The following is a 12,633-nucleotide window of genomic DNA, read 5'->3' as shown; positions in this document are numbered from 1 at the left end:
TTTAAATAAGCAGATTTGTTTAACAAAATTAACAATATTAATATTTAAAAATGAACAATATGAATACTACACTATAATATGTTTAAAATTTTAGACCTGTCAGGATGAATATCATACTAAATTGCTTGTATGCATCATTCGCCTGTGCATGAAGCATGTTAACAGACATACTGTAAGATCTGGCTACTAGTGTGCATGTGTGGTGTTGGAGAAGTAAGAAGCTGACAGTTTACACAACAACAAAAAAATAATCCAATAATCCAAATCACTGGTTTTAGAAGCAAAAAAATTCTGAACAGCGAAGACTCTGTAATAAAAGTGGAATCAACATTGGGCTGATCTCCCAGTATTTGAAAAGCTTTAAAATTAACCCATTTACTACTAAATAGTTTACTTCTCGGAAATAAATATACATTAAACTTCTCTTCTCTTACATAAATTCTCATAAGCTTCCCATCCGCAGTCACATGTTAAAAGTCATAAGCAATGTCATGAATGTGTTATAAATGATTCGTTTTTTTTTTTTAGAAGACACAAAAGATAATCCAGTCAAAGATTTTTTTTTACAGTATTAATAATACAGTATTAATAATAAAATAGTAAATTAATAATTTACAGTATTAATACAATAATGGATCTAACACTATCATGTTTGTGTCTTACACTGTTTTTTCTTGCATTTAATCAGTCAGTAAGCCTATAATAAATGTTAAAATTTCAGACTTGACACAATGAGTTTTTTATATACTGAATTGCTTAAGTGGATACTGGTTGAAGAAGCAAAGGAATTCTGAACAGCGAAGACTGTGTAATAAAACCTGAATCAACATTGGGCTGAACTTCCATGTGTTTGACCGGCTTTAAAATTGACCCATAAAGCAGTAAATGGTTTTCTTGGCCAATTAGATATATTTTAGAGCCATGTAGATCCAATGGTGGTATAAAGCATTTGTTATGTCACCAACTTATCACGGTTTTTAGTAACAGCAGCACAATCTTAAACCTAATATATTTAAGCATTGCAGAGATACGATGCATTGCAAAGATATAAAAAAAATCATTTTATATGTTGAAAACCTTTGATTAGCATGCTCTAATGATCATGTGATTTTTGATATCTTGGTAAAAATTGGACAAACTGTCTAGGATGAGTTTGCTTAAATGTATTTTGCGAACAATTAAACGTAGCAAAATACCAATAAAACATGATTTGAGCAAAATTATTTCCATCTGTGCCTTTGGGTTCAAGTTATTAGCATAAACATGAGTGCAATTTTGCAAAAGCAGTGATGCTGGAGAGTTTCTCTTAGAAGCTTCAAATTTGTTGTAGTTCAAATTTAAAACTTAAATGTTATAGCATTTGTTTGGGCTGGCCTTTAAATTGTGGCAAGTATATGATGAAAAATACTATAACCAAGAAGACTATAAACAAGGAGAACAATTACAATTGGTGGCTATATCAACCTTCAGTTTTTAGCCTCATCCTTGTAGAATTCGTAATTACAACTTTTTTTTTAATACTGCGACTTTAATAAATAATTAAAAACTTGTATCACATCCAACTGATTCATTTGGATGTTGCATTTAACATGTATAATGTTGGCTAGTTATGGCAAAGCTATACTATTCTTGTTGTTTTGGACTCTACTAACTTTCCCTCTATGGACAGAGGAACAGTTCTCAAATGTGTCTCGGCATCGGGAATAAACACTTTTAATGAAATGATTTAGACTTTTGTTTTGATACGTGTTCTGTCCTTATTCATAGAAGTTACAGATGTGTTACTAGAAAGACTTCATCTTGAGCTTATAAAGCTGCCTACAGTCTTTGGAAGATGAGTCAAAGAGATACTTATCTGTATTGTTACAATCTGGAAAAAAAGTTCCTGGGTGTGTGTTCACATTGCTTGTTATTTTACTGGCAGACGTTTCTCTCTCCCCCCAATTATCATGATATCATTTGTGAAAAATGAGACCTGGAAAACTCTCACTCCTCACTGTTTCATTAACACTCCTTACCCTGAAGATCATTATAGCCATAAATAATACAGTCATTTAGATGGATCCCTGGCCTTAGGAAAAGGTGGTTAGAGAGCCACCCTGATTTCTTTTGTCTATATAGGGAAACGGTTTTATGAGGTTTTGATTGTTGAATGTAATGGCATGTCGTGCAGCTGTTGTGCAGGTTTCTCTAATTAATTCAGCTATTTTCCCTCTGGAATTAAAAGTCAATACAGGTTGTCGATTGTTAATCCGCTCTTTTTCATTGCCAGTAATTATCTATGGTTGCATCAATTGGATATGATCACCATATACACGATAGGTGTATCTCCGATCTGAATTTTTGCAGGATAGAGGTGAAACGGCAGGCCCTCCTCCCTGTCATGAGCTGTCACTTTTTCAGATATTGCGTGTGCAAGTAGAAAACCGCATAGCTCAGATGTCACCACTCTGCCAAAATACACAGCCCTTCCAGATCTGAAGAAACTCTCTGGATTGTATTGCTGTCTTACGGCCGGCTTGTCATGTCTTGCACTTGTGGTAGCGGGAATGAACATTATGTTGAATGGATGCAGTTATTTTAGGATACAAGTCAAAAGCATTTAGTGTGAAAAACGGCTTGACTGAAGCTTTTGGCAACGCCTGAGGTTTATTTGGAGTCAGGAGATTTCACAGCAGGTGCCAACAGTGTAAAACTGCATTCCACCTCTGTCTGATTCTCTTCTCCTCTTATATGTCTTCACTCCTAAAAACCCCTTGCCTCCGTTTTTTTCCCCCTTTCCATTTTCCCAGCAAAGCATATTTCACTCTAGTTCACATCTTATAGTGGTGCTTGATGCATAAACCACCGTTCTGCTTGTAAACTGATGAGCCTTCTATAAAATAATCTTAAGATTTTGAAAATGTTAGGAAACAAACATGGGTACAAAAATTTCAAGATTTCTCTAATTTCATCTTTCCAATGAACACAGGAAATCTCGTAAAATCTCTCGAGACTTGAAAGTAAACATGGCGAATATTTAAACAAGTAAATATTTTCAATAGATTTTCTAGTTTCTATAAATTGACCAGCTGGTCTTCAATCTCTACTCTCCAAATCCAGTTCTCTTTGTGCAACACTATGACTGTTTGTGATTCTTCTATCTTGTCAGATTGCTTTCTGACTGGATATTGTTTTGTTTCATGTGATAATCTCTGGCTCATATGTGCGTTTGTCCTCGGGGTTCCCCCCACACACATCTGGATAGCACTTGAATATTTACTGTAAGATTCTCGATTGGAATGCCTCTGACATTCTTCCAATCAGATTAAGTCTCACTTAACCCACCTTGCACTACAGGAAAATCTGATAAGATCATCTTTAAAACCACAAAGATAATCGAAACGTTATCTAAGATTGTTGAAACAGGAGAAATCGACTCTAAATCAGTCTGACTAATTTGTGATGTGTGCCCAGCCTGAAATACTTTACGTCCACCATGCGCTACCAAAACAATACTGAAGAATGAGATTAACAAAATGTCATGCAGTATCTGGTAGCAAGAAAACCAACAGGACCTGTAGATTGCAAAAAGCCAACGTGAATTGATCATACTGATGTCCAACATTATCATTATTTATTTATTTTTTTAGTAGAACATTCTTATTGTTAGTTCAAGAAGAAATAAACTCCACTCAATAAACTTAAATAGTTTAAAACATTCACACGAGAGAGTCAAAAGGGAGTCAAAGATATTTTTCATTTTTGTGTGAACAATTCCTTCATGCCAGCTGAAAACCTTTTAGAAAACCATCAGTTAGTTCTTTAACAGCTTAATGAAGTTTAGGTTCAGCTGACTGTATTGTAAATGAAGTTGTTTTAAAGTGTTAACACCAATGGCGTGTTGTTTAGTGCGTCAACACACGCACTCAGGTCGCCATGAACACCGAAGTTCGATTCCCACCTCGAGGTCCTATGCCGATCCTAATTCCCCTCTCTCTGCTCCCCATGCTTTCCTGTCAATACTCATTACTGTCCTATCCATTGAAGGTACCCTGAAAAAACCCCATTAAAAACCCAGAAAAAATAATTATGAAAAAAAAAGTATTAACATTTTGAACTTGCACATAAATAAAAAGCACCATCTGAGCACTGTTGCATCCAGTAGCAAATTTAACACTGACCCTTACAGAAAAACACATCAATCACGTTAAAATCATCTGTGAAATGTAATATTTACTGTATGTGAAACCCATAAATTAAACCCATAAATAATTCAAAATTAAAACCGTTCCAAAACCACACATTTTACCTTTCAGTATGATTTTTAACGTAATTGCACAAGTGAGTCTCGTGTGTGTGTGTGTGTGTGTGTGTGTGTGTGTGTGTGTGTGTGTGTGTGTGTGTGTGTGTGTGTGTGTGTGTGTGTGTGTGTGTGTGTGTGTGTGTGTGTGTGTGTGTGTGTGTGTGTGTGTGTGTGTGTGTGTGTGTGTGTGTGTGTGTGGGTTTTTTTTTTTTTTTTTTTTTTTACAAGGGGATATGACAATTTAATGCTAGTGGTTAGCAGGAGGTACAGTATCAACAGTATTCAGTGCTGCATATGTTACATTTTGTTTACTGTGCAGCTATAATTTTAGCTATCTGTCTATAGGATCAAATATGCAAACTCAATCCTTTCACCTTTGGCTTTGTCTCGATCAGGCGGTCCAAGCCATTGATATTGACCTAAGGCAGATCTTCAAGGCAGCTAGTATAGAAAAAACATATCATATGACAGTTCGAAAACCAAGAAATAGCCAGCCATGCATGTGGTCAGTTTGGTTTGGAGTCCAGGACAACACTTTGTTCTTCAAACCATTCAAGAACAATATGTGCAGTGTGGAATGTCTAGTAGTTAAATTATGCTAAAAGAAGAAAGTGTGCTTGGCTTGCAACAGTGTTTAGGTAGGATGCATGTAATTCTTTCTTTGCAAGCATTTTGATTTTTTTTTTTTTTTTTTTTTTTTTTTTGGTCCTACACCTTCCACAGATTATTAAAATGCATATATACATTTGGACCATTTATTTAATGATTGATTTCAGGATGTGAAGAGACTTTCAACCATTATGAGAAAAATTGTTTCTTAAGAGAATCACCTGTTGCACCTTTTTAAATGTTTATTGTAGACTCGTGTAGGCTGATAAACTGGGGTCTCTGTAGGCACTCTGATTGCATGGCAGCTCTGTGTCCCCATTAAATGATGTGTCTAGATCCATAGTAGACCTTCTGTGGGCTCAGATCAGACAGGATAGCCTGCATTGCCCTTGTGAATTAATAAGCCTTGGGCATCAAACACCCCGTCAACGGTTTGTGGTTTGATATTCTTTTGAGCAATGTTGGTAAATTCTCACCGCTGCTGACTAAAAACAAACCACAAGAATTACTGTTTGAGAAATACTGTGACCCGTTAAATTTGACAAAACAATTTAGCTCTTGTTGAATTCCACAAATCTTAATTATGAGGCTTGATTGTTTGCTTAATAACCACACTGCCTAGATCTTATGTGGCCTTGTTAAAAGATATAATGAATATACAGTATTCAGTTAACTTGTGACTGGTCATAATGTGAACGCTTGTCTGAATGAGGAAAATAGTCTATTAGTCCACACTAGACAATTATTAAGTCAAAGATTATAAAAATGAGACCAGAAATGGGCCGAACTTTATTCTGCCCATCATTTTTTTGATTAGATGGAATCTTTTAAAGCAAGTAATATCACTCGGTGGCCATCTTTGAAATGCCTCTCAGGCAAGTGCAAGCTCCTATCTATTTGAATGCAGAAATGTCAAATTCTACAAAACTGTTTGGCGTCTTAGGATTAAATTGTTTATTAATTAAATTAATCATTATATTTAGAAGCACTAGTGAAATTTATCAACAACAGTGTCTTAAACTTTGTTGCTAAATCTTAGATTCATGACAGAACTTTTTTTTTTTTCTGGTTGCCCAAGCTAATGCACAAGCACACCTGAAGGGAACAGGATCACAATGCCAACCTCATTTATGAAATGTCATCCTGTCAGTTAAACTATGTAACCCTCTAGAACCAATAACATGAGTATTACACAATTTCAACTTCTCAATGATGCCACATCCATTTGTTTAATACATATCAGACCCTTTAGTTTTTCATGATTGTGCGATCGCTGAATCCAACATAATTCAATAAAGTTTTTTTTTTTTTTTTGCAGTCCTGCAAAATTCTTAATTTAAACTGAAAATAATCACAGAAAAACTTAATCTCATAAAACATCCAATTAAAACCATACAATAAAATTTTTTTTATTTATTTATATATATTTATATATATATATATATATATATATATATATATATATATATATATATATATATATATATATATATTTATTATTATTATTATTATTATTATTAATAATTTTTTTTCAAGTTTGCAATTAATTGTTTTATGTGATTTTTAAGTTTAATGCATATGCAGAGCATGTGATCCATTTGAGTGGCTCTTGAAAAAAAGACATCTCACCTTCCTCTTCACATAACCGTCCTCACACGGCAATAATCAGTGAAGAGTCAGGTGCGAGAGATTTACATGTGAAGTCAATACAAAGATGCACGAATTGAGTGAAATCCACAAATTTCCGGGAATAATCACCATAAAATAATAAGATAGCAAAAATTTTTAAAAATCATAAACTAAGGGAACTGACATATTAAAAACATAGAACATTTGTTTTCAAGTGTAGTGTTTTTCCAGATTACATTCTTTATGTAGATATATTTTTGATGTCTGTGAGGCAAGTATCTGCTAAGATTCCAGTATATGTTTGCTGATCCCAGAGGTTTCACAACAATGAAGCTGCAGAAACTGTTCTAACCTCCTTTTGTCTGAACAGAGGCCCCTCCTCCATAGAATCCTCCATTACTTTAAGGCATTATCCCAATTCAAAGCCATGCGATGTCCATATTGACCATTCCAAATCAGACCTCATTCTAGGGGTATATTATGGGGTATTAAATGAGCATATAAAAACAATTTCTAGAATATTTTGGAACTTACCATCTACTATGTAGATATCAGAGAACAGTTCAACTGAATCGATAACGATGGTAAATTAAAATTCGTGAGTCGTGACGTATAAAATACTGCCCAAGCTGCTACTCATTTGAATTGAGAATATTTGTTTATGAACACTTTTTGGTCCTATCACACATTAAAGCCTGAATTTTATATAACATCATGGTGTACACAACTGTCTCTGGACTTGCTGCATCAATATTTTAACAATTTAAAAAATTATTCATCACTTTCTGGCCATCGAATTTGGACATGGTTATACTGTATATATTGTGGTCATGATTTTTGAAATTATTACATCACTTTGTGAAGTTTAATTTTAAACTAATTTCGAGAGGAGCAGTGCTCATGATTGACTCAGCTGGTCCACATTAGCTGATCATGATCCTCCAATCAAAGGATCCCAAGTCACTATATATATCCTCATTTCCTTTCTACAACTATCTCTGTCTGGAAGAAACCCCCCTCCTCCCCTTTATTCTCCTTTATCCAGAATGGGTGGCACGGTGGCTCAGTGACTAGCACTGTTGCCTCACAGCAAGAATACCTATGGCGTAGGGTCCTCGCTGAGCCATCTGGTATTTCTGTGCGGAGTTTGCATGTTCTCCCCGTGTCCTTGTGGGTTCCCCGGTTTCCTCCCATCATCCAAATGTGCTCTATATTATAGATAAAATAAGCCTAAACCTTTTTTATTATATCTTACTCTCAGGAAGTTCGCCTTGGCCTCAGCAGCGGGGGAGTTTGAGATCGACCTGAGCTCAATCTCCCCTCGCCCTGCAAATGGGCAAATCCAGGATCCCTTGAGCTCAGGGCTCTCTCCCGGTACAGCATGCCAAACAAGCTATGTATAAATCATGAGCCAAGTGTGAACTCTTGAAGTAAACATTTATTACCATTTGTTGAGTCTCCCCATACATTTGATATTGTGCGAAGCTGCTTCAGGTCAAAGCACTGTCACGCCTAACAAGTAGATTATGAAATAGATATTAATAATAAATAAAATAAATAGAGTGAATGTTCTGTTCATGCCTTTTTTTTTTTTTTTTTTTTTTTTGAATTAGTTTTTATTAATATAATTTCCAGTGTTTATCCAGGCCTGCATAAAGTGCATTTTGGTAATTTCCCCCTACCAAAATTACCTCTAAAGTAATGAATAACTCAAGTTACCATAAATCTTTCAATCCATCAAACAAAGCGCTTTTATTCAAGCTTGCTGTGTTAAATCAAACAGTCAAGGGTTTCAGTAATTGAAGGTTTACATTTGTTGTTTGTTAACCTGACAGCACAATTGATTGCACAGTTGTTTATATCTTGACATGTTGATGGACAGATAAAGAAAGGGGTTCAGCTTTTTGGCTGACAGATCCTATCCGCAGATGTTAATTCTGTGTCGTGCACCACCATCTATTAGAGGAGCGCTGGAAAGTTTTTGTGTGCGTGTTTGTGGTGTGTGTCAGTGAAAGCTTAAGTGGAATTAGCTTTTTTTTTTTTTTTTAGGAGAACACGTGCTGCTCTCTGGTGTTAATAGTTCAGTATTGCAGTCTAATTATTTTCTTTTTCAAGTTATTGTTGTTAATGTCTCAATATCTACATGGTCATTTTAATGTAATGTCACCTGAACACTTGCAATTAATTCACGTGTAGTCATTTAGCAAACTTCCTTACAAATGAGCAAGCAATTAATTAGACCGTTGTTTCATAAATTTAATTTAAAATAGATATCTAAAATATAAAATAAATGCAGATCAATTTAAATGGTTTCAATTTTTAAATCAATTTATTCTCTTAATAAAAGAAAAACCATTTAAATTGATTCATTTGTTTGCCTATTAACAATTATGAATTACCATTTGGAAATCATTTTAAATATTATGTGTGAAATCATATTCATATTGGCATCCAATTTATCTAAATTGTCAAGTTGTAGTTTGCCTCTTCTGAGATTAGACTTCGCAAAGTCAAGGCAGCCAAAACTGCTGGTACTGACGGTAAACCTCTCTGGGTGCTAAAGTCTTTTTAAGAGTTGGCTCCTGTGCTATGCAATATCTTCAACACATGCATACAGTTTAAGTTTTTTTTTTTTTTTTTCTAAGCCAGAGATGCCCTAACTAGTTGGCCCATGGTAACTTTTGATTTAGCCCACCATCCTGTCTGAGAATGGTTTAGAGATTATCATTTCAAATTTAATGCAACCTATTATTTGATTGTTTTATTGTTAAGCTACAAAAAAGCCTATCTGAATTTAAATGTTTAAATTGAAATTATGTAAATTAATCGGATTTAGTTAATGTACATTGTTAATGTAGTACGACTGATGGAGGACAATGCAGAGACTTTGGTGCTCGAATCAAGGCAAATTCTGCTTGACTAGTGTATTCAGCAATGACTCCACTGTGTTAAACAGGTAATTTTATTATTTCAATAAGTTATAATAAAAAAAAGTTATACTGCATTTAGTGCATTAGTCAATACAGTTCAAAGTAATGATTTCGATTTATTTTTTAATATTAAGAAATTAATTCGGAAAATTACCCATGCCAACTTTAATGTAAAAATAGTTTGGTAAAGTATGTTTATCTTGGCCCATCGCTCTCAATGATATTTCGTTTTTGACTCTTCATACGAAAATATTTGGGCACCCCTGTTCTAAACAATGGAAGGAGACTATAGTCAAAGCCATTCCTAAACAAAAGCTAAGCCTAGTTTTCCAGCAGACTATAGCCAGATTCAGATTCAATCATGGTCAATTATTATGTTCCTTAGCTTACTTTTATGTCAGCCAAACTCTTTGGCTTATTGTGAGAAGTTATCTGACAACAGAACAGGGGGCTCCTGTGTGTCTGATTCTTTTTCAGTCCCAGTTTCTGTCCCCTCTGCTTTTTGTCATACTGTATGCATCAACAGTTTGGATCATAGTTTCTAGTGGGATCTTCAATTGGACTTACTTGGAAGGCCTTGGATTCCGTAGTGGGTTGGGGAGAGACTTTTAACTTAATGAATGGAGCTAAGACTGTGGATGTGGTAATAATGGTCAGAAAAGAAGTTTCCCTGAAAAGAACATTCTCTTCCCTCCATTTCCTGGTATCCCAGGACAAGCAATTAGTCGAGTTTCCACCTTTTTAAATTGCTGGATGTGCAAATATCTTCTGACCTATCATGGGATGCCCACGTTAAATACATGGTACGTAACAGAATGTACTATTTTTTTCAAAGCCAAAAAAGCAGGACTTCCTTGTGATGTTCTAATGCAAGTGTACTTGAGTATGCCAGTACAATCTAGGGCTGACTCCTTAAAGGTTTCTCTGAGGAGTTAAAGTAGATCCAAAAGTGATGTTGTTGGATAATGTACTTCCATTTTTCCAACACTGAGTGAAAGTTGTGAAGAAGCCACCATACGTACCCCCACTAAAATACTCAATGACAATTTATCACCACTGCATTATTTCCTGCTGAAGGCTCCAGTGTCACCCTACCATCTTCTGCGACTTAAGACATTTGCTATACCCAGGAGTAAAACTAAAACATCATGAACTCTCCTTTATTCCTTGTGCTCTTAAATTGATGTACAGATATTGTTTAATTCATGATGTCTGATGTTTTTTAATTATTATTTTTACTTTTTTAATCATGTCATATTTTAGTATTTTTATTAGTCAAATTCATTAATTTAGCATGTAGTTAATGTATGTACAATGTGTTGTGCATTTTTTTATTCTTAGAACAAGTATGTTTTACTTTGTAATTTTAAATTAATAATATAAAAAGGCTGCAGTAAATGTATCTTCTAAAAGCGTACTTATGCATTTATTTATATCTTGTTTTATTTCTTAATCTTAAGTTTACATCTGAGTATGTTTTACTTATTGTCTTGCAATTTTTACTGAAAAACTACTTTAAAAAAAAGTCAGTGAATAGCTTAAAATGAAGCAAAACAAGATACACTAAATATTTTGAAAGATTTTTTTAATTGCATTATTTTTGTTTAATTTACATTCTTATTTAAATATATTCATTAATAATTTTACTAACAGCCTAACTGTCATTAACTATGTAAAATTATCACTTGCAATTTTAAATGCTCTTCCAGCAAATCATCCCATTTTCTTTTCTCTCTGTGTTGTAGATCAGGCATCAGGTGGAGCTCTGGTGGTCACGGCTGTTCATCCATTCACCGGCCAGCAGCCTGGAGATCTGAGCTTTAATGCTGGAGACCGAATCACCGTTGTCACCAAAACAGACTCTCAGTATGACTGGTGGGAAGGTGAACTAAAAGGGCAGGTTGGGATCTTCCCTGCTAATTTTGTGTCATATAGTTAAAAGTTCTTAAAGCTAAAATGGATGACAATCTGGTATTGAAGGGTCCTTTTCTTTTGCACAGTTTGAAATGGTGTATATTTATAGTAGCACTTGTGGCAGGTGTTACCAACGGGTGTTACTTTAATGGGTTGTATTATTGGATGAAATTGGGTGCTTTTCTATATTTAATATATTTCCTGATTATAGTTTAATATATTCTTTTGATATTTTTATGTTGGCCGTTCACTCATTTTGGGTTGAGGATCCAGTTTTTTAGATTTCTATTTTTTTATGCCATAAACATAAAGAAATACAATCATGTTTGAACACAGTAATTGCAGTATGACTGAAGCACAATGTTTTTAAGCACCAGGTATTTAAATTATCATGCATAAACGGTATGTTTGCTGTTTGTTTTGCCAGTTTTGTTTCTCTGATAACAAAGCAGGAGTGTTGTTACAGATGACTGTTATGATAACTACTGAAATGCCTTATTTATAGTTTTATGAACTTTTTCCACTTAACATCTGCCTTGATTTAATATTACTTTTTTAATGGTGTTTTTAAGGAGGCTGAATGTTTGATCTTCTAACTAATGTCTTATCTAACTAATGTACTAAAAAAACATGAAAGATTGTTTTGATTAATAAAGCTTATCAAGATTTTAGCTTGCAATAATTTCTCTGTTTGTAAAAGTCGGGGGCTCTTAAAAATGTGTGAGACTTGATTGACTACAATTGCTAACAAATTGTGGTTTAGTAAAATAAGCTACATTACAAAGCAGTGTTTATAACTACCGCAGTAGGCTACAATAAAAATGCTTTAAGAAATGCAATGTTACGACATCCAGAAGCACGTCGGGCTGTTTTGTAGGCTTTTAGGCTGTTTTTGTATAGGTAAAAACTGACGCGATTGAGACAGCCACAAGTGGCCGCACGCTGCATAATATTCCTCATCCAGCTAAATAAAAGGCGGTTTGATTCCCATAGATTGTGAGTTGTAACATTTCTTAACCACAAGGTGTCATAAGAGTTAAGCATATCGTGTTCTGAGTTGGCTAAGTGTCAAATATGGAGCCGTTTCTGTTGTTGTTAAATTCTAAGTAGCCTAAGTTTTTTGAAAGACATTTTTAAGCTGGAGTTGAACAACTAAATGTGAGGTTAAAATTTCATAAGAAAAAAAACCTTGATTTTACCCTTGAGTTACCTGATTTTAAGACTAAGCTAAACTGAACGAATATAAGAAAGAGAATCTGTATACTT

The 12,633-nt window shown here is 34.4% G+C and overlaps 1 protein-coding gene across 2 annotated transcripts in view; it reads left to right on the top strand.

The window, feature by feature from the left end:
- Positions 1–12,359, top strand: part of sh3yl1 (SH3 and SYLF domain containing 1) — a 48,579-nt gene extending 36,220 nt beyond the window's left edge. Inside the window, exons 10-11 of one of the 2 annotated variants that reach the window (XM_073927394.1) lie at positions 10,166–10,256; positions 11,199–12,038. In XM_073927394.1, coding sequence (XP_073783495.1) covers positions 10,166–10,256; position 11,199 — 92 coding nt within the window. In that variant the 3' untranslated portion in view covers positions 11,200–12,038. 2 annotated transcript variants of the gene reach the window in all.
- The last annotated feature ends 274 nt before the right edge of the window (positions 12,360–12,633 follow it).

Source organism: Danio rerio, chromosome 17 (genome assembly GCF_049306965.1).
Source record: "Danio rerio strain Tuebingen ecotype United States chromosome 17, GRCz12tu, whole genome shotgun sequence".
Taxonomy (NCBI): Eukaryota; Metazoa; Chordata; class Actinopteri; order Cypriniformes; family Danionidae; genus Danio; species Danio rerio.
This window is presented reverse-complemented; position numbering and strand designations above follow the sequence as displayed.